General features: G+C 42.6%; 1 protein-coding gene across 9 annotated transcripts in view; it reads left to right on the top strand.

Moving 5' to 3' along the window:
• PHLDB2 (pleckstrin homology like domain family B member 2) overlaps positions 1-19,101 on the top strand; it is a 242,294-nt gene extending 223,193 nt beyond the window's left edge. For all 9 annotated transcript variants that reach the window (XM_059687871.1, XM_059687876.1, XM_059687877.1 and 6 more), the window contains 5 exons: positions 9,600-9,690; positions 10,626-10,772; positions 12,788-13,007; positions 16,586-16,671; positions 17,284-19,101. In XM_059687871.1, coding sequence (XP_059543854.1) covers positions 9,600-9,690; positions 10,626-10,772; positions 12,788-13,007; positions 16,586-16,671; positions 17,284-17,424 — 685 coding nt within the window. In that variant the 3' untranslated portion in view covers positions 17,425-19,101. The remainder of the gene's footprint in view (positions 1-9,599; positions 9,691-10,625; positions 10,773-12,787; positions 13,008-16,585; positions 16,672-17,283) is intronic.
• Positions 19,102-21,937: the final 2,836 nt, after the last annotated feature.

Here is a 21,937-nt window from a genome sequence, read left to right as displayed (position 1 = left end):
TAGTTTTAATAAATAGAGTATAGTGTATTTTAATCCTGGAATTAATGGGCACAATATTAATATTATTGGATATATCCTATCAGAGAAAAAAAAAAAGCATTCCTGGGAAAAACAAAAGCAACCATAATTGTATTACTGCTTGTCACATGGAAATGACCCAAATTTAAGGAGGGGATTATGTAATAATAATAATAATAATAATAATGAATAAAGTTGTTATTTTTGCTGCCATTATTATTTAATGTTAGAAGGTTTAGTATTTCACTTTATTCAATACCAGAGGCCCAGTGCACGGATTCCTACATCTGTGGGGTTCCTCAGCCTGGCGTGTGGGGATTGGGCCAAAACTGGCTCTCCGACATCCCCTGAGGATGCGAGAGAGCACAGGCCAGGCCGAGGGACCCCACCAGTGCATGAATCTGTGCTCCAGGCCTCTAGTATGCATATAAGATCTTTGGTCAATCTCTTCCCTCCCTCCCCCCTCCCCCCTTCCTCCCTTCCCTCTGAGATTCATTAGTCTGTTCCATGTTTCCATGCCTGTGGTTTCCACTCGTGCATTGAGTGTCTGTCCTCTGGTGGTCAGTGCGTGTCATAGCTACCAGTTGGCCGGTCAGCTGGTCGCTTAAGCTTTTATATATAGACTAGAGGCCCGGTGCACAAAAATTTGTGCACTCGGGGGGGAGGGAGGGTCCCTCAGCCCAGCCTGTGCCCTCTCGCAGTCTGGGACCCCTCGGGAGATAACGACCTGCTGGCTTAGGCCTGCTCCCGGGTGGCAGAGGGCAGGCCCAATCCCTAGGTGCAGCCCCTGGTCGGACTCAGAGCAGGGCCGATTGGGGAGTTGGGGCGCCACCCCCTGTCATGCACAGAGCAGGGCGATCGGGATGTTGTGATGCCACCCTCAGTCATGCTCAGGGTAGAGCCAATTGGGGGGTTGGGGCACCATCCCCTGTCACACTCAAGGCAGGGTTGATGGGGAGGTTGCGCCGCCACCCCTTGTCACGCACAGAGCAGGGCCAATCAGGGGGTTGGGGCACTGCCCCCTGTCACTCACAGAGCAGGGCCCATCAGGGGGTTGGGGCTCTGTACCCTGTCATGCACAGAGCAGGGCCAATCAGGGGGTTGGGGCGCTGCCCCCTGTCACTCACAGAGCAGGGCGGATCAGGGGGTTGGGGTGCCGCCCTCTATCACCCACAGAGCAGGGCGGATCAGGGGGTTGGGGTGCTGCCACTCTCACACTCAGGGCAGGGCTGATGGGGAGGTTATGGCTCTACCCCATCACTCACAGAGCAGAGCCCCTGGGGGGAGGGGGGGAGGGGCGCCGCAACCTGTCACACACAGAGCAGGGCCGATCAGGGGGTTGGAGCGCCTCGCCCTGTCACACACAGAGCCGCAGGGCAATCAGGGGGTTGGGGAGCTCCCCCCATCAGGCACAGAGCAGGGCTGATCAGGGGGTTGGGGCGCCTTCCCCTTTCAGGAACAGAGCAGGGTGGATAGGGAGATTGTGGCCCTGCCCCCTGTCACACACAGAGCCGTAGGGCGATCAGGGGGTTGGGGCGCCGCCACTCTCACACTCAGGGCAGGGCCGGTGGGGAGGTTATGGCTCTACCCCGTCACACACAGAGCAGGGCCCGTGGGGGGAGGGGGGTTGGGGTGCCGCACCCTGTCAAACACAGAGCCGCAGGATAATCAGGGGGTTGGGGAGCTCCCCCCTATCAGGCACAGAGCAGGGCTGATCAGGGGGTTGGGGTGCCTTCCCCTGTCACGAACAGAGCAGGGTGGATAGGGAGGTTGTGGCCCTGCCCCCTGTCACACACAGAGCCGCAGGGTGATCAGGGGGTTTGGGCACTGCCCCCTGTCATGCTGATCCCGGTGCTGGGAGGCCTCGTGGCTCCGCTGATCCTGGTGCTGGGAGGCATATTACCCTTTTACTATATAGGATAGAGGCCTGGTGCACAGGTGGGTGCCGGCTGGTTTGCCCTGAAGGGTGTCCTGGATCAGAGTAGGGGTCCCCACTGGGGTGCCTGGCCAGCCTGGGTGAGGGGATGATGGCTGTTTGCAGCTGGTCACACACCCTTTAGGGTCGGGGTCCCCACTGGGGTGCCTGGCCAGTCTGGGTGAGGAGCTTAGGGCTGTTTTCAGGCTGGGGGTGACTGAAGCTCCCAACTGTTCCTTTTTTTCTTTTTTTATTCTGGGCCAGCTTTAGCTTTGAGGCTTGGCTCCAGCTCTTAGGCCTCCGCTGCTGAAATAGGTTTCTGGCCTTTGCTTACAATGTTGCGATCCTGCTGGCTGAAGCCCGGCGGACTAAAGCAGGTTTCTGGGGTCTTGTTTAGCTTCTATATTTGTTACATAGTTGCTTATAGTTGCAGCTCAGAGGCCTACAGCGGCAGGCGGGAAACGTTGGAGTCCTCCGTCACTGAAGCAAGCAAGCCTCATGTTAGTTTCAAGCTGCCTGGCTGCCGGCCGCCATCTTGGCTGGCAGTTAATTTGCATATCTTGCTGATTAGCCAATGGGAAGGGTAGCAGTTGTACGCCAATTACCATGTTTCTCTTTTATTAGATAGGACTAGTTGCTGGGTGCACAAAATTCATGCACAGGGGGAGGGAGGGTGTCCCTCAGCCTGGCCTGCACCCTCTCCAATCTGGGACACCTTCGGGGATGTCCAACTGCCGTTGTAGGTCTGATTGGGCCAAAGCCGGCAGTCAGGTATCCCTCTTGCAATCCAGGACCACTGGCTCCTAACCACTCACCTGCCTGCCTGCCTGATTGCCCCTAACCACTCTGCCTGCCAGCCTGCTCACCTCCAACTGCCCCCCCCCACCAGCCTGATCACCCCCAACTCTTCCCCACCCCCCTGCTGGTCTGCCCACCTCCAACTGCCCCCCCACCAGCCTGCTCACCCCCACCTGCACCCCCGCCAGCCGATCACATCCAACTGCCCTCCCCTCCTGGCCTGATTGCCCCTAACCACCTCTACCTCGGCCCCGCCACCATGGCTTTGTCTGGAAGGATGTCCGGAAGGTCTCCCGATGTAATTAGCATATTACACTTTTATTAGTATAGATTAGAAGATGCAGTATTTCCCTTAAAAACATATATAACATGACTATTTTGAGGAAGACACATGAGTGTGTGGAACTTTGGGCATCAAACCATCTCTCACCTGAAGGTGCTTGGTAGTCCCTGTGGTCCTGGTGAGGGTGTTGGAGCCATCTTAGCGGGAGCTGACATTCTCAGGACAGAAATCCTAGAGCTTTGAGTAGTTATTCATAAATGACTGTTGTCCAATGTAAACTGACCAATTTGATGTGGTATTTTTGAATAACAGGGCCCAAACAAAAGTCAGTAACTCAGCAACTATTATATAATGATGATAGGGGAATAAAAATTGGACGTTAAAACAGAGAATACAAAATGCAGCACTTTAGTTCCCCAATGTAGTAATCATTGAGGGACTGCCCACATTTCTTTGGCATGTTTTACTTAGTTGTTATTTTGAAAACATCAGACTACTCTCCCCTCTTCCCTAATAATTGTGGACATGTTATAACAATATTCCTATGATGAATTCTTGAAAGCTTGACCTTTTTTTTCTTTTTGAGCCATCTTTTTAAAAAATATATATATATATATTTATTGATTTCAGAGAGGAAGGGAGAGGGAGAGAGAGATAGAAACATCAAATCATTGATCGGCTGCCTCCTGCATACCCCCTACTGGGGATCGAGCCTACAACCCAGGCATGTGCCCTTGACCTTAATCGAACCCAGGACCCTTCGGTCTGCAGGCCAACGCTCTATCCACTGAGCCAAACCAGCTAGGGCTGAGCCATCTACACTAATAAAAGAGAAAAATGGTAATTGGCGTACGACGATACCCTTTTCATTGGCTAATCAGGGCTATATGCAAATTAACTGCCAACTATGATTGGCAGTTAACTGTCAACTAAGATTGGCAGTTAACTGCCAACTATGATTGGCAGTTAACTGCCAACTAAGATTGGCAGTTAACTGCCAACAAAGATGGCGGCTAATTTGCATATGTAGGCACAATGCAGGGAGGCGAAAGGGAAAGCAGGAAGAAGCCCCCTGCCACTGACAGTGATCGGAAACCCAGGGGGGAGCTAAGAGCTGGGGGGCAGGGCAAAGGCAGCCCTGGGGCCGCCTTTGCCCTGCCCCCCAGCCATGATCGGAGAATCAGGCGCCTTTGCCGCCCTGGCCAGTGATAGCAGGAAGTAGGGGTGGAGCCAGCGATGGGAGCTGGGCACGGTCGAAGCTGGCAGTCCCGGGAGCTAGGGTTCCCTTGCCTGGGCCTAAAGCGGAGCCCACGATCGTGGGGCTGCTGCAGCTGCGGGTCCCCGCTGCCCTGGGCGGACGCCTCAGCCAGAGGCGTTAGGCCTGGGCAGGGGCGGAGCCTGCAACAGCGGGGAGCTGGGGGTCCCCTGCTCAGGCCTGACACCTCTGCCGGAGGCCTCAGGCCTGGTCAAGGGGCCGATCTGGTGATTGGTGATCGGAGGGTGATGAGGGTCAACTCCTCTGGCCGAGGCATCAGGCCTGGGCGGGGGGCTGAGCCGGGGATTGGGGTGATATGATGGTCCCCTTGCCCAGGCCTGAAGCCTGGGTCAGAGGCGTCAGGCTTGGGCGGGGGGTGGAGCAAGCGATCAGAGGGAGATGGGGGTCCCCTGCCCAGGCATGATTCCTGGGCCAGAGGCCTCAGGCCTGGGCGGGGGCCAGAGCCAGTGATCGGGGGGAGATGGGGGCCACCTGTCCAAGCCTGACACCTCTGGCGGAGGCGTCAGGCCTGGGCAAGGGGCCGATCAGGTGATCAGAGGGTGATGGGGGTCTACGCCTCTGGCTGAGGTATCAGGCCTGGGCTGGGGGCAGAACCAGTGATGGGGGGAAATGAGGGTCCCCTGCCTCTGTCAGAGGCATCAGGCCTGGGCAAGGGGCCGATCCTGCGATTGGAGGGTGATGGGGGTCAACGCCTGAGGGGGTAGGCTGGGCTGAGGGACACTCCCCCCACCCCCACCCAGTGCACGAATTTCGTGCACCGGGCCCCTAGTCTTTAATAAATAAGTACACTTTAAGGGTTTTCCTATCTTGAAGTTTTATTCTTCTTCTGTTTTCTACTCCCCCTCTTCTTTCCCTTCAAAATTAGAAGCAAATATGCATCCTTCCAGATCATCACTCCCCACCCCATCTCCCATATTTAACGGAGGTAAACAACTACGGCGCAGCAGTGAGTACAGGAAATGACCTAAAAAGGGACCATTTCAGTTATATGTACCAAGCATTACAAGTTCAGATCTGAACACTTAAGTACCAGCAAAACCTTAATTTATTTTTATTTGCTCATTGGGTTGCTTTTTCTGAGAATGGTTTCCTAGGGTTGAAAACAAGATTGTTCCCACTGAACATGCCACATTAAGAAAATAGCATCATTGCAGAGTGACCATTCCTGGCAGGCAGTTACCTGTGACCACCGTCATTTTCCATAGTTCCTGCACACAGAACTGACTTGGTAGTGCTAGCAGATATGGGTAACCAGGCACTACAGTCAGTCATTAGTACCAGCGTTTATTTAATTTTTCTGTCAGATCCTCTGAAGGTCAAAAAATTGAAGCCAAAGTAGAAAATGGCTATAAAAGGTCTAGCAGACAAGCGAGAGAAAAACAAGCATGTCTCTTCTGCACCACCATCTACCTTTAAAAAAATCCATGCTACCCTAGGATAAGCTCACACCCTTGGTTATGGTGGAAAATAAAGGGTAAACATCAGGAAAGTGGGTAATAGGAACTAATGTTTGGAATGTGTGTTTCAACAGGACTTCCTTAATGGGAACTCTGTGAAGATAGGTAGAAAGAAGAATAAAGGACTACAATTTTTCTTTTTTTAAATTTTTAAAAAATGATGGATTAAAATATCCTGAAATATACATATTTCAAAAAGGTAATTGCATGCTGAAATTCTAGTGACATAAACTTAGTCTTGTGGTTTATTATGTCACAAAAAGCCATTTGTAGAATTACAGAATTCCTCAGACTTGTGGGTACATTTGCCCTTCAGTTTTTGTTGAGACATCATTTTTGCATCTACCAGAAAGTTACTTGAGTCAGACAATGTTTTTGCTTTTTCAGCATTCTTGCTACACTGTAAACAAACATGGAGCTAAGAAAGCAAACCTTGGTCTTAGAAAACAGTAACTGAGAATTGATTCTGCATAAAATCTCTATTCTGCTAGAATTACTGATTGTCTTATAGAACGTAGTGTTCTAAATACCACCTATAGTAATACATTATTATTACTATTGCCATTGTTAACTTTCTAAGTTCTGACCCTGTGCTCATATTTTTTAGAAAATGTTGAGGAAGCTGATTGCTCGTGATAGCTTAAATACCAGCAGTGTTATGTGAGAGAAAGAAAGAAGATTGGGAACCGGATTGAAAGCAATCCATAGCTGAACTTGGTTTTAAAAGATGCTTTAACCAGAATTTGAGGTGCTTCTAATCTCTTCATGTTAGGCCAAGGTTTATAGTCTGCTTTCTATCTTGGGTAGTGTTAACCAAAGAAGAGGCCCAGGCCCCATAAAGAACAAAAGGCACTTATTTGATCAAAAAGGTTTGCAACCCAGGAGGCCCAGATTCAGGCAGCAACCTCAATTGTGCTCAGAAGAGAAAAGAGAAAGGCAGGGTTTTATAGGGGTGAAACTTACAAGTTGGTTCCCATTCTGGTCCTCCATGAAAATGAAGGAATATGGCTAACTTAACAGGGATTGGGCAGTTCCAATATGCAAATGAGGGAGTCAGAAATTAGGAGGAGGAAGTAACGTCCATACATGTGCGTACAGCAGTTGTCCCAGGATGTTTAAGGCTCAGCTTTTTTTTTTTTTAATATATTTTATTGATTTTTTACAGAGAGGAAGGGAGAGAGATAGAGAGCTAGAAACATCGAAGAGAGAGAAACATCGATCGGCTGCCTCCCGCACATCTCCTACTGGGGATGTGCCCGCAACCCAGGTACATGCCCTTGACTGGAATCGAACCTGGGACCTTTCAGTCCACAGGCCGACGCTCTATCCACTGAGCCAAACCGGTTTCGGCAAGGCTCAGCTTTGACCTGAGTGTAGCAACTTCATAGCAGCTCTGAGAACTGAGGCAGGAGATGTGCACAGGCCTCACATCCTCAGTGGCCTCCTGACTCTTTCTCTAAGCGAATCTCATCAAAGGGTGGCAACATGATATCATAAAGCAGCAAAAGTTTTGCTGAATAAAAGTGGCTTAATGTCAAGGAAATATTCAAGTGAACAGTACCAAAAATGTGGCTGTGGAGAACAATTAAGTGTCTATGGATAAAAATTAATTTATATTTTTAATAAAATAACTAAGTATCTTTTTACAGCGTATCCAGCATAGTTAAAAAAAAAAAAAAGTTGACTTTAGGTGCCTAAAATAATGAAGACATGGTCAGTGTTAACATGTACTTTCTTCTATCAAGTGTTTTCATAAAATTCAGCTCATTTGGCGCAAAAATTAAGACATTTCTGAGAACATTGCCAAATAAATAGATTGGATATAATTGGCATAAAATTAATTAGAACTATTATCAAATACATAGAAAACACTCCGAAAATTTCTTTTAAAAAAATGAACAGAAATATTGAAAGTTGGATAAATGTTTGAAAACTTATCCCCAAGATAAACCCAAATTGCAAATATATGGAAAACCATGGACTGAAAATATTTGTGTCTGACCAAGTTACTTGCAACCAATTCATCTGGGTAGGTTTCAAGTGGCTTCAGGGTCCTGCTTAGGTCAGTGAATGGAAGCTGTAGGAATATTCAGCATGAGAATCAGCATTCTAACAATGCTGTCCAAGCAAAGAAGGAGTGGATGCAGTGACTTTTCTGTAACAATGTTCAGGGCACAAGCTGGATGATAAGTAGGAATGTTGGATGAGCCATGGTCTATTTATTCTTTACCTACTGAAGGACGTCTTGGTTGCTTCCAAATTTTGGCAAATATGAATAAAACTGCTAAAAACATCTGTGTTCACAGTACTGTTTTTAAGATAAACCACATGTCCTGTGTTACTGCGGTCATTTATATCTTCAGAACAACCTACGTTTGAGATGATCCAAAACCTGATTTTGGAAGACCTCAGTAATAATTATCTTTTTTTTTTAAAATATATTTTTTTATTGATTTTTTACAGAGAGGAAAGGAGAGAGATAGAGAGTCAGAAACATCGATGAGAGAGAAACATCGATCAGCTGCCTCCTGCACATCTCCTACTGGGGATGTGCCCGCAACCTAGGTACATGCCCTTGACCGGAATCGAACCCGGGACCTTTCAGTCCGCAGGCCGACGCTCTATTCACTGAGCCAAACCGGTTTCGGCAATTATCTTATATATCTTATATGAATTCACTTTTATATGAATGTCTTACAAACACAAATTCCTACTGTGCGCCGGGTGCTATGCTATGGGGGATAGAGGCACAAAAGCCTCTCTCTCCTCAAGAGAGTTTGGGAAAGAAGACAGATAAGTAAGCGGTCATACACGCGGACATGCATAAGAAACAACTTTGGTTCTCCGCAGCTGCAACATCAGACTAAATTCATTTTGACCTCAGCTACAATTTCTCTTTTCCAAACTAGTGAAATAAAATGTAAGCAAGTGAAAAACAGAGATTTTTGTGTAGTGGTAAACATTTCCAAGTTCTTCCCTTTCTCATGTTGTTACCCTTAACTTTTCTTGTCCTCTGTTGTGTTTTTCCTTTACTTGTTTGTGTGATGTCTTTCCCAGGTTGCATTTCTTTTGAAGCTCTGGGATCGCTTTATGCAGTTTGTTCACTTCCAAGTTCTTCTCTTTTTCATTTGGTTACCCCTGACTCTTCTGCAGGGTTCATTTCCTCTGTTTTTTGGTTTTCTCCTTTACTTGTTTGTGTGATGTCTTTTCCAAAATGCATTTCTTTCAAAACTCTTGGATCCCTTTATGCAGTTTGTTCATTGGTATGGCGGGTGGGTCTTGTTGACAAAACTGGCCACCACCCTCCCATTGCACCTATAAGAAGTCATTTTTTAATTGGCATTATCATGTAAGAAATAAAATGCCCACAGATGTGAAAGCACAACAAAAAAAGCAGCTAATGGCACATATTCCGAAACCAAATAAAGGTGCTTCAAACCATAGGTGTCATTTACCTAAAACTTTAGTGTTAGTCCTGTTAGTCTGTTGACTGAATAATTCAGCTAATGGGAAGGCCTCCCACAGGCCAAAATTTTTAGACTTTGCAAGAAGCCTTTTGAAAACATTCTTCATAAAATTTGTTTTTGGTTTGTTTATGAGTAAAGCATGTGGGCGTTATTTTGCTTGCCCGCATTTTGTCTCCTACACTGAGGTAAGTCAGTATCACCTACGATTTTCAGAGTTAAATTGACTTGCCCCTTCAGACCTTTAAATTTCATTGGATTTTGCCGTACACTTTTGTGAACCTGTGAGTGTGTGTGTGTGTGTGTGTGTGTGTGTGTGTGTGTGTGTGTGTGTGAAGAGATCTCATTCCAAAACTATATTCTTGAAAGGCTTTTGTGTTTTATTTAGCGCCAGCACTTCAAATATTGCCAGGATAGAAGAGATGGAGAGACTTTTGAAGCAGGCTCATGCAGAGAAGACACGGCTGCTAGAATCCAGGGTAGGTCTCAGATCATGATGCTGGAGGGCAGAGATGTGGGGGTTCAAGGTTCTCTGCACTTGACACCAGGAAGCTGTCCTAGGGCCTCACTCAGTGGTGTGTGTGGTCGTGGAGTAGTCACTCAGCCTTTCTCGGCTTCCTCTTCTTATCTGGAAACTAAGGGTGTTAGATGATTTCGAAGGCTCTTTACTGCACTACAATCTTTCATAATTGAAAATAGACATAGCGTTGACGTAGACTGAAATGAATGCTTTGTATTATGTTTTCCTTTTGTTGGGCGCTTTGTTTGCCTGCCAAAGAATGAGGAGGGATGTCATGTCGTTATGTAGTCTCCATTCCTTGTCAGCTTGCATTAACCACTCTATTGTAACATTAAAAATCCCTCGTTATTGTGACTGTATTTCAAGCAGAATCTGAACTTCCTTAGGAATCCCCCAGAATGCCTTCGCATCCTGCCCAGGGGCACCTCCTTTCCTCTTCTAACTGCCCCATGTGCTTCCTCTGCGACCTTTGGCCAGGAAGCTGCAGAGCAACAACAGGAATTGGAAGGACCCATGCATGACCTTCAGTTAGAAGAAGGCAACTGAAAGAAAGGCTAAATCGCATGACCAGCGTTGGCTGACAATTTGAGAGGCTTTTTGTTAGCAATGGGAGAGTCGTGGTCATCAATATGAAATGACTAAATGTACTATCACCGGCTGGATTTTCAGTTGTTAAATTCAGTTGTTAGTCCAAGTTACTGGTTGCCTTTTTGCATAGGATGATTTTGTAAGCCATGTGAGAGGTGATAACGAGTGTTTTAGTCGAGGTTACATGTTATAAGAGACTAGGTTATACACCAGAATTTCTAGTGAGGATTTCCTGTTTGATATTAACTGGACTCATTCAAATCTAACCAGCATGTCTTAAAATGTATTCTGCCTAATGCTGTTTAGGAACGGGAAATGGAAGCCAAAAAACGAGCTCTGGAAGCAGAGAAACGACGCCGAGAACTCCTGGAAAAACGATTGCAGGAAGAAACTAGCCAGAGGCAGAAGCTGATTGAAAAGGAAGTGAAAATAAGGGAGAAACAAAGGGCGCAGGTTGGTGTATCAATGTGGATACATAGGAGTATGTTGCCCCCTAGTGGCTGTTCTGTAGAGGAAGGTAATGCTGTGTCAGGATGCCTTCCAGGAATTAGCTCTTGACGTAGAATGGCTAAGGGGAAAACCTGCGTTAGTGGGTGAAAAATACCAAACGTGTTGATTTTGAAACTTATCAGGGCTTACCAATCAGATGACACTTTCCCTGCTCGTGCAGGGGACATCTGATGGGAAAGACACTTTGTCTTCTACCCATTGTGGGGGCTATATTTAAAAGAAGAATTTTTTTGAGGAGCTTTGAAAAATGCAGCTGGATTTACTACTGAAAGCAAATACAAGACCCAAACTAAAACCTTTGGCTGAGGAAGAGAAGACAGCCTATTAAGGCATCTTTTGGAAGCAAATACTCCAGAAGAGGGTAATCTTACCAGACCTGTTTCTTGGTGGTAGTGTTAGTGTTCTGGTTTGTTGTTGATGTTTCCTAACCACTGAATTGTCACACGTGTCCCCTTTACTACAACGGTCCACATGAAATTACTGAACTCGAGCAAAACTTGGGGAAACCACCCATTCCGTTTAACTTTCTATCTTGGTCATCTTAGAGTTTGAATTTCTGTGATTGTCACTAGAGCTGCTTACATAATGTATGTTTTCTGAGAAACTCAAATAAAATTTTGTTAAGTCCATGTAATTTGAAGTTCAAATCAGTTTTACCAAAGTTTACTAGACTTAAAGGTAAAAGGCCCCATTTCCCTGATTCTTTGTAGTTGCTGGCAGTTGATAGTACAGCAGTGAGAGACTTTCTTTACGGCTGCGATGCACCGAAAGTCTGTAACATCTGTTTACAAAGTATCACAGTCTCAAAGGCAAAGTATCGAAGGAGAACTACAAAGTGAAACATATTCATTTTATTTTATTAAGCCAAACCTCTGCCAAATTTTGATTCACCGTTAAGGTATCTGAAAGCCAAACCAAAAAGTACAATTCTATTTTAATCCTAAGTATAAGGTTTAACCAAGTATATGATGAGGTCATTTTCCCCAGGGTAAAGGAGTGGGTTAATTTAACAGGATAAAAGAAAGCCTTGTTTTAGAAGCATTGCCCATGGTGATCTGTGCTTCCTAGGTTAGACGAACCTCTACTCCAGCCACAGTGAAATAAAGGACATCTACATCTATCTCTTCGGTGTCTGGTCCTGAACAGCATTTTGACTCCACTTTTTACCTTAATTTAGGTTCACTTTGCAAAACATACATCTCTGCCTTAGATTTCTATGGAAGCCGATGTGCATAGATGAGGGGAATCTTGTGGGGTCTGTACTTGCTAAAGAATGTTCCATCAGTCATGTCTGAAATTATTTAAGAGCTACTGTGAGGTGGTGGTGGGGGGACTGGAAACTTTACAGTGGAGGAGTCCTCATCTGTAGGAAGCTGCCCAGGTAACTTCATGCTTCATTTCCCTGTGTTTTTAAGTGCTAAGTACCCTTTTTGAATGCTAAGATAAATGACATTTTTCCATTTTCTCATCTGTCCATTTCTCTAGACATAGGATCTGTTGGCCTGGGCTTACCCCCTAGTTCCCACCCCACCCCCCACAATATTGTAGCATCCTTCTTAAAATACTACCCACTTTTTAGACCCCATGTGATGAATTTTAAGTGCTGCCCTAACCGGTTTGGCTCAGTGGATAGAGTGTCGGCCTGTGGATTGAAGGGTCCCAGGTTCAATTCCAGTCAAGGGCATTTTCCTTCGTTGCGGGCACATCCCCAGTAGGAGGGGTTCAGGAGGCAGCTGATCAATGTTTCTTTCTCATCGATGTTTCTAACTCGCTGTCCCTCTCCCTTCCTCTCTGTAAAAATTCAATAAAATATATTTTTTTAAAAAAAGAATTTTAAGTGCTCATAATCACATGGGCATTTTAATGCTTAGGTTTTTCAGTTGTTTTCTGCTTCTACCCCTCTGGTCTAAATGAAGCAGATAACTAGTTTCAGATGCAATGGGTTTGCCCTTTTCCAGGCTCGACCTTTGACACGCTATCTGCCTGTCCGGAAGGAAGACTTCGATTTGCGGAGCCACGTGGAGACTGCTGGCCACAATATCGACACCTGTTATCATGTGTCCATCACAGAGAAGACCTGCCGAGGATTCCTCATCAAAATGGGTGGAAAAATTAAAACTTGGAAAAAACGTTGGTTTGTTTTTGATCGGAACAAGCGCACATTCTCTTATTATGCAGGTGGGTGATGGGAAAAATCTAAACAATGTATTCAAATTAGGAACCCTCTGTTAAAGAGTAAAAACAATAAAATTCAGTATAAATAGTGAATTGGTAAATAATAGAAATAATGACAATATTAACTTTGTAAATGTATAATTATTTTATGTTCAGATTATATGGTCCACGTGATGTGAATTTCCTCTTAGAAATAATAAAAATCATGTTTTCTAAAAGTATGAAATAAACTATTGTAGTTCTTAAATAAGCTCAAGTCCAAATATATATTAAATAGACTATATTTTCGAGACCAAATTTTCTCTTTTTAAACCATGAAGCCAGAAAAAAAAAGGTTTCTATTTATTTATTTATTTATTTATTTATTTATTTATTCATTTATTTATTTATCTATCTATCTATCTATCTATCTATCTATCTATCTATTGTCATATGCCCTATTTAAGTCATAGGCAACGATAGCTGACATTCAGCTATATTTTATAAACTGGAATGGTCTTTTTATCTCAGAGAGTAAAGCTTATCAGTGAACTAGTGAATAAGTATTTATTAAGTGACTGAAATCTTTTGAATGCTCTAAATGATGGATTATGAGAAACACACCCTACATCATCTTCCATAAATACAGGAATATTAGTGTGACTGCATACTTATCAACAAGCCTCTTGTTTACTCTTGATCCATATGAAACATGTCCATTTCCACCACAGTAAACTCTGGCCTCCTTTCAGCTCTGAAGAAGGGGGGATCATCCCAGAGGTTATCAAAAGACTCGTTTTGTGACGACTGTATCAGCACTTAAAGCCTTGTCAGGAATTGTTTTAAAAAAGTATGTATGTGATAAGTAAAAAATAACAGTTCAGCCATTTAATGTATAGTGTGAGGTCAGGATATGTTTATGAAGAGAAGTATCAACACCAAGAAGCATGTGAAAGAAATGAAATACTGGCTGTGGAGCCCCAGAATTGGGGTGAGAAGAGGGTGGGGGTACGTGCCTTTCATAGGAGCTCTTTGAGTGGGGTTCCAGTTACTACAGTGGCTAGTGGCCTGACCCGAATGGCCTAACCTTACAGGTCCCCTGCTTTGCCCCTCTAGGGCTTTATGACCTTGAATTTTATGGAAATCCAAAGACATTCTCTCCAGTTAGTACGATAGAAAAGATGCCTATTTAATAAGAAATGCTAATTTAGTGTCTGCAAAATACATTTTAAAAAAAACAAAAAACTTTGCTGTGTGCTAGTCTCCACAGGCAACCTCACCCAGAATTTTTCAAAAGTAAAATTTTGAAATAATTTCAGACAAACAGTTTCATTCTCCTTTTCTCCGGGATCCTTACTTCATTTTATCTGTCAGGTGGGTGGTTCAGTGGCCCTTCCTTCTGACCCATGGAAATGAGTTTTTCCAAACTTAAACTTCTTAGTGACTGGTTTCCAATTTTTTACAAACCTCTTTGGCATATGGAAAGTTACTCAGAATCCTAGTGCATAAAACAGACAACATCATATTTAATTCAGCTTTTTAATGTTTATATATTCTATAACTGACCGGTGGGACCCCGTTTGGCGAACGCTGCCAGTTGGCTCTGTTTGCAGCCATCATCGGCTTTGACTGCTCCTGCCACCTCCACCCACACTCGTCCCCAAACAGCACCAAGTTCAGGAACAGATCAGTCCACAGGAAGTCATACAGATTGCAGTTCAGGCTGCACTTGATCCCACGTTAGCCATGCCCCGTTAGCTTATCGGTGAGGTCGATGACCCTGGTATGCATGAAGGAGCTGTAAAGGTGAGTGCTGAAAGCTAGTCTTTGATCTCTCTGTTGGCCTTGAACCCGGGCTCTGTCCTTGGCCTCCACATATTAACTGGGTAACTTTGGAAGAATCTCTAAAAAACTGAGGCACAGAAAAAAATGTCTGTAAGTTGATAGGATAATGCTACTGAAACAAAATGAGTAGCATTACCTCATCAGCTTACCAAACCATTGTTGATTCTCTTAGTTCATAGTGTCCTTGTGAGGCCTATGTTTTTCAGAGTTCTGTCTCATATATGAAGTGCCTAACAGAAGTTTCATTCCACAGTTTTCTGTCTGCTTGAAACACTAACAAGATTTACTTTTATCTTCAGATTTTATTTTGCATCTGTCTTCAGAGAACAAAGTATTATTGTATTCCCATGAATATTGCAGACTCTTTCCAGCAAATGTTTGAGAGATACACTGGGTTAAATACAATTAAACAGCTTTATTTTCTACTGAACTTCCTAGGGGATATTGTTTTTCATACTAGGATTTTATTGTTGTTGTTGGGGGAAGAAAGGGATATTCATTAGTAAAACAATAAAAATAAAATTCAACAAAAATGTCTATAAAGAAATTGCCTCTTTCCCATCACAAAGTCCTAACCTTTTCCCACTATTACATCTGAAATATCCTTTTAGATTTTCTCTCTTCATTTATATCTCAATTTCAGTATGTTACATGTGTTCTTTCTTCTTTAATACAGTTGGGACCAAATTACACTCTGTTCATAACTTCATAACTTTTTTCACATAACAGTATTTCAAGATTTTTCTCTACTGGGCACATACACGTCTACCTCCATCCTTTCAGTGGCTGTTAGATTCCATTTTATGGCTGGTCTGTTATTGAATCAGTTCCCTGCTAAAGCTCAAGCAGACTTTGGCAGCCTTCTGCTATCACAAACACAAATCTGTGTGCATGCGCATCAGGAGCTTTTATACAAGACGTTTTAGAATAGAATTGCTAAGAGGATGGCTTTGCATTTTTAATTGTGTTTATTTTACAAATTGCCTTCCAAAAAAGGCTTTTTTTTTATTTGCACTTCCACCAACAAAGTATGATAGAGTCTCTTTCTCTGCATCTTCATCATGCTGTAAAAACTTTTAATATGCTCATGTGTTATGATTCTTGATGAATGTAAGTTATATTTCAGGAATTTATTAGATTACAGAGTGATGTTGTTTATTTGGTTGGAGGTTTGGGTGTTTGTTTTTTAAGTGTTTTGTTTGCTTTTTATGGAAAATCTGATGAAATCTTAGAAACAGTTTGGAAAATGCTGCATTGAAGGGACATTAAATTATTGATGTTAAGCTCTATTGGGAACAGGCAAATAAATCAAGCATGCTGGACAAGAAATTGATGGAAAAGACATATAAGTAGCATATTATTTTAAAATATAAGTCGAAAAACACAATTGTTATAAATTTCATTACAACAACTCTGCATATTCATAGTTCCAGTCTAATGTCTTAAGGAATGTGGGGAAATGATTTATATCCATGTCAATGGTGTTTATTCTTTGTGTGTTCATCTGACAGAAGTTCTGGGTTATCTTTTGGCTGCTAGTTTGCCGGAAAACCTTGGGCAGTCGCTTAGTCGCTTCAGTTTGGGCTGATAATTTCATCTTTTTTCAATATAGAACCAGGCTATTGCACTAACCTAAAATACCTGAAACTTAGATAATTTTAATATTAGATAAATATTTTAATGATGACTATAATGAATTATAATTTTTCCTGTCCATTGGTGGTGAGAACGTATTTAACACTCATCTATTGTTGCAGACAAGCATGAAACGAAATTAAAAGGAGTAATATACTTTCAAGCCATTGAAGAAGTATACTATGATCACCTCAAGAATGCTAATAAGGTAAACATTGATTTTCAGGTTCCTACCATTTTAATGCATGCCTAAATTGGCAAAATATGTGTGTGTGTTTTATTTGAAGCAATTTAGATTGATTGTTCTGACATAGCAGATAGATATGATCAGCATGGTGTAGAAAAATAACCATAGAAGTAATTAGCATAGCTGATCTTTTTGTGGGGAAAAAACATCATGGTACAGTGAGGAAATGTTCGGGACATACCGGTTTGGAGAGACCCTGCCAAGTGACTCTTTGCTAGGGTTCTAAGAACATACTACCTGCTTATGAGGAAGGATCTGAGTAGGGCTGAGACTAACAGCCATTATTTGTTGAGCACCCACCATCAGCCAGGTACACTCCTAGAGCTTTACAGAAGGAACTGCTAAGAGGGTTGGTGAGCTCTCTGTGAAAACTCTTGTGCAGAAAGGCCAGAAAGATAGTCAGTCTTGAGAACGGTGTTGGGACTGGGGTATAGGTTATACTAGAGCAAAAGTAATGCCTGTGTAGATTTGCATAAATTGGAACTTTTAAAGAGGAAGAAGCCCTGGTGTTGTTTCGTGTTAAAATTTCAAGATACATGTGTTACATTTTTGTTCCCTTTTTTTGATTTTTAGAGTCCTAACCCATTACTCACCTTTAGCGTCAAGACACATGACAGAATCTACTACATGGTGGCCCCATCACCGGAAGCCATGAGGATCTGGATGGATGTCATAGTTACTGGGGCAGAAGGCTACACTCACTTCATGTTGTAGTGAACTGGAGCGACAGTCCACTTCAGGGCAGACGGCAATAATCTCTTACAAGAATGAAGCCATATTGTATCCCAGATGGAAAGACCCTACAGACCCATCCCTTTCACTGTGCATACTCATAACTCTTTTCATATTAAGAGGAAGCCATTTGTAAATGAGAAAGAAGGGATTTTAATTCAAAGCTTGATCATAAATAGCAAAAGAATCAAGCACCTGTGAGAAAGAAAATACTATTTTGGTAAATAGCATCACTTAGAGGAGCATTTCTAATAAACTATTTTTTATCAATTGTTGATCTCGGTGAACTAAACAGTTTACAAAATGTACATACTTGGAAATATGTGATTACTCTAGCACCCAAATCATTGGTATTGACATTATTGGTATTACCTGGCTTTTTAAAAACAGGAGCATTTTGCTGAAGATTATTATAAATATGAGCACACAGGGCCTTGGGGAAGAATATATTACAGGAGGAACTTTTGCCCTAATTTTTAAGTATTGCACCAAACCAAAGACTTGACATGACCTTTGTTTAATGGTAGTAGTTTCAAGTGATGAACTGCATTTCGTGTTATTCTACACTTTAAAATGATGCTTTGATGCCATCAAGTGCCCAGGCAGTTGACTTTGAAGAGTTGCCACCAGCATAAGCTACTGTATATGTATAGCAAACCATTTTTTTGTAAAAGAAGAAAGAACAGAAAGCTGTGTATTTTAGAAAAAAACAATCTTGGACATATTTTGTCACATTGGGCAACTAAAATAAAAAGACTATTTAATATTAGGAGCTTGTTTTCCTGAAGATTTCTCCATTCCCAGCGCTGAAAATACAGGTAACCAGTAGCCAATTCCTTAGATTGTTGGCTTTTCCTTTGTTACAGAGCACACCTGTTAATTGCAGCCTCACATGACATAACTATGAAATCAGATTTGTGGTTTTTTTTTAACCAAAGAACAGACCAATTAAAATACTTATTTACAGAATGCTGTAGTTTTATAAAATATCAAATGAAGTTCAATCATGTTCTCTGAAATGTACTATTTTATCATGTATCTCTTTACAATAAGCCTTTGTTTCTTAGAGTTAAATTAATTTTTGGTTGAATTAAATGACTTCAGGCAAGTCTCTTTCATAACAGTTTTTTAAATGCCATTTATCATGGTTTGTTATGTTGTGTGTTTGTAAGTATGAATGTACTTTCCTAAAAACGTGGCAAATGAATAGAAGTAGAAAATAATGACAATACTTACTAGTGAAGGTGAAATGATTAGAAGTGTCCATGAAATGTTTGTCAGGCCTGACTGGGTACAATTTTTTACATTTGCAGTGTGCTTTGTGTATATGTATACATACTGCCAATAATAAGATTTTGCAACTGGATGACACATGATTTTACTTGAACAGTAGAGGACAAAATCACGATTGCAGGAGACATTTTTATTATCTGGGTTTGCTTTTTCAGAGATCACCCTTAAATCTTGTAATGATCTAAAAAAGTGAATATAATCGCTTAAATCTTCTTGGTTTAATGTAAAGATACAACTTTTTTGTACTGTACTCTCTGCATAGGATTGTAAAGATATTCTAATCAACTTTATATCTTGCATGATGTAGTAAACCTTTTAAAAATGTGTGTCAAAATGTGTTGAGTTTGGATTAAAATGTTGACCAGATTTCAGCCTGAAGATAAACTCATCTCTCATTAGGAAGTTGCCTATTGGTAACATGACAAGTGTGCCCGGGTGGATTAATCAGCCAAAGTCCATTGTAGACTCTACATAAAGGATGTTGTGTGCCAACAATATGATTTGTGGTTTAAAAACAAGTAATTAGAAGTATCTCTGGTCACATTCTTGTTGTTAACAAAATGAGGTACCCCTGGAAACCCTGACATCTTATTATCTTTTTTCACAGAGGCATTTAGTACTGGGGGTTACAAGGACTGTGTTTACTTGTACTTCTATGACAAGGAATCAATCACACAGGTGTGAAGTAAAGCTCTAGGGCTCTATTCCATGGGGACCTCATCCGTCTCCCTGAACAAAGGCAGCAGGTTTCAGAGAGAGAAACTGCCCTCACCAATACGCTCTTTCATCCCGGTTAATGAAGGCAACGTTTACAGTCGGTCAATGGAAACAAATTTGCCTACTTCAAACACATCTCTGTCAGTAAAAGTACCTTTACTTGACAGCAGCCCCAATTTTTTTCTGATTTGTTAGACCAATAAGGGTGTACAGAGGAAATGATCAATGGATTGTGTGCAGTGTTTTTCCCCACTATTAGGACAAATCAGGTTTTCTTTGTTTGTTTTTTCCATTTTGCTGCACATCAAATGCAAGACCTGCAAAAATATAGGAAGAGAATAGGGACAGGGATGATTGAGAATCTGTGCAATTATCCAAAAATTTTGAGGATAAGTATGTATTGCTAGGATATGAGGGATGGTGAAATGGTGTGCATTGGGCATCGCCATATTAACTTAGTCCCTCTGTAGTCTACAACAGGCCTAATAGAGAACTAGCAAAATAACTTAGCAACTTTCAAAGTTTGTCCTGAAGTCAAGAGGCTGTCCTTGCTCTCTGTTTCTGGCCTTACATTTCTCAAGAAAGATATCTGTTCAGTTTCTATTTAGCTAACTTTTCCAGCTAAGTTTTCTTTGGTTCTCAAGACTCCAAAGATAGGCTGATTCACTTTTTCTAACCTTTGCCTTTAATTCTAACTCCGAATCATTGCTCCAATATTTATGACCAAGACATTAAAGTAGCTTTACTCAAAGTATATCAACCATAGTGACTTTTTAAGTAGTGGAAAACAAGATAAGGCCTTCCTTGTTGATGCTTGAGACCCTCCAGAATTACATTAGAGTGTCAAAGCTGGAATCCAGAAATCCTTGTACCACAATTTAACCACTGGAGGCCTGGTGCACAAAATCTGTGCACTTAGGTGGGGGGGGGGGGGTCCCTCAGCCTGGCCTGCGCCCTCTCACAGTCCGGGAATCCTCGGGGGATGTCCGACTGATGGCTTAGGCACGGCAATTGGACATCCTTTGCACAATTGGGGCTGGAGAGGGACACGGAAGGTTGGCCAGCCGGGGAGGGATTGTGGGAGGGGTCAAGGGCATGTCCAGCCCATCTTGCTCAGTCCTGATCGGTTGGACCCCAGCAGCAAACTAACCTACCAGTCAGAGTGTCTGCCTTCTGGTGGTCAGTGCCCATCATAGCGAGCGGTTGAGTGGCCTTAGCATATCATTAGCATATTATGCTTTGATTGGTTGAACGGGTGACTGAACAACTGGACACAGCATATTAGGTTTTTATTATATAGGATTTTTCTATTATTGGCCATTTCGTTTTTTTCTTCTGTTTGCTTCTAAAACTGATGCTGTAGTTGCCCTAGTCAGTTTGGCTCAGTGGATAGAATGTCAGCCTGCAGACTGAAGGGTCCCGGGTTTGATTCGGGTCAAGGGCACGTACCTCAGTTGCAGGCTCTTCCCTGGCCAAGCCCTGGTCAGTGCTCCTGCAGGAGGCAACTAATCAATGTTTCTCTCACATCAATTTTTCTCTCCGTTTTTCCCTCTCTCTTCTACTCTCTCTAAAAAAATCAATGGAAAAATATCCTTGGGTGAGGATTAAAAAAACAAACAAACAAACAAACTAGTGCTGTAGTAATAATATGAATCCTTATGTGTTAATATTGTTTTCTATAGGATAGTCACAAAATGGGACCACTGGATCAGGGGTGTTGAAAATGATACGTATTTAAAATTATAAAGATGTGATCATATTAGCTGACAAGAGTTTAGCAATTCACATTCCCACCAGCCATATATTTGTACCAGTTTCCCAGGATTCTTGACAATAATTGCTGTTTTTAATTTTTGCCAATCAGATGGGTGGGGAAAGATGGCATGTTATTTTTTTTAATTCACATTTTCCAATAGTGAGGTTGGACATCATGTTTACACATATGAACTGCCTATTCATAGCCACTGACCAATTTTATTGGAATTATATTTTTTATCATTTCTAGAAGCAGATTAAATAGAAGTATTCATGTTCTGTTGTGCTGTAAAATAAATTTTTCTAGACTCTCATTTGACTAGAGGCACCTTTTGCCATTCAAAATGTTTAGGCCTGGCTGACGTGGCTCAATGGTTGAGCCTCGACCTATAAACCAGGAGGTCCTGGATTCAATTCTGGTCAAGGGCACATGCCGGGGGTTGTGGGTTCCATCCCCAGCGGTGGGGGGAGGGAGGCAGGAGGCAGCTGATCAATGATTCTCTCTCATCATTGATATTTCAATGACTTTCTCCTCCTTCCCTCTCTGAAATCAATAAAAATACATTAAAAATGCTTAAATCTGTATATAGTCAAATGTTTTTATTCTTTATGATTTGGGAATTGCAAGTTTTAAGATTAAGTTCTTTCTACCCTAACCAGTTTGGCTCAGTGGATAGAGCATCGGCCTGCGGACTGAAAGGTCCCAGGTTCGATTCTGGCTAACAGCATG

Source organism: Myotis daubentonii, chromosome 3, assembly GCF_963259705.1.
Source record: "Myotis daubentonii chromosome 3, mMyoDau2.1, whole genome shotgun sequence".
NCBI lineage: Eukaryota > Metazoa > Chordata > Mammalia > Chiroptera > Vespertilionidae > Myotis > Myotis daubentonii.
The sequence above is the reverse complement of the archived record's forward strand: the minus strand, read 5'-3'. Positions and strand labels throughout refer to the sequence as shown.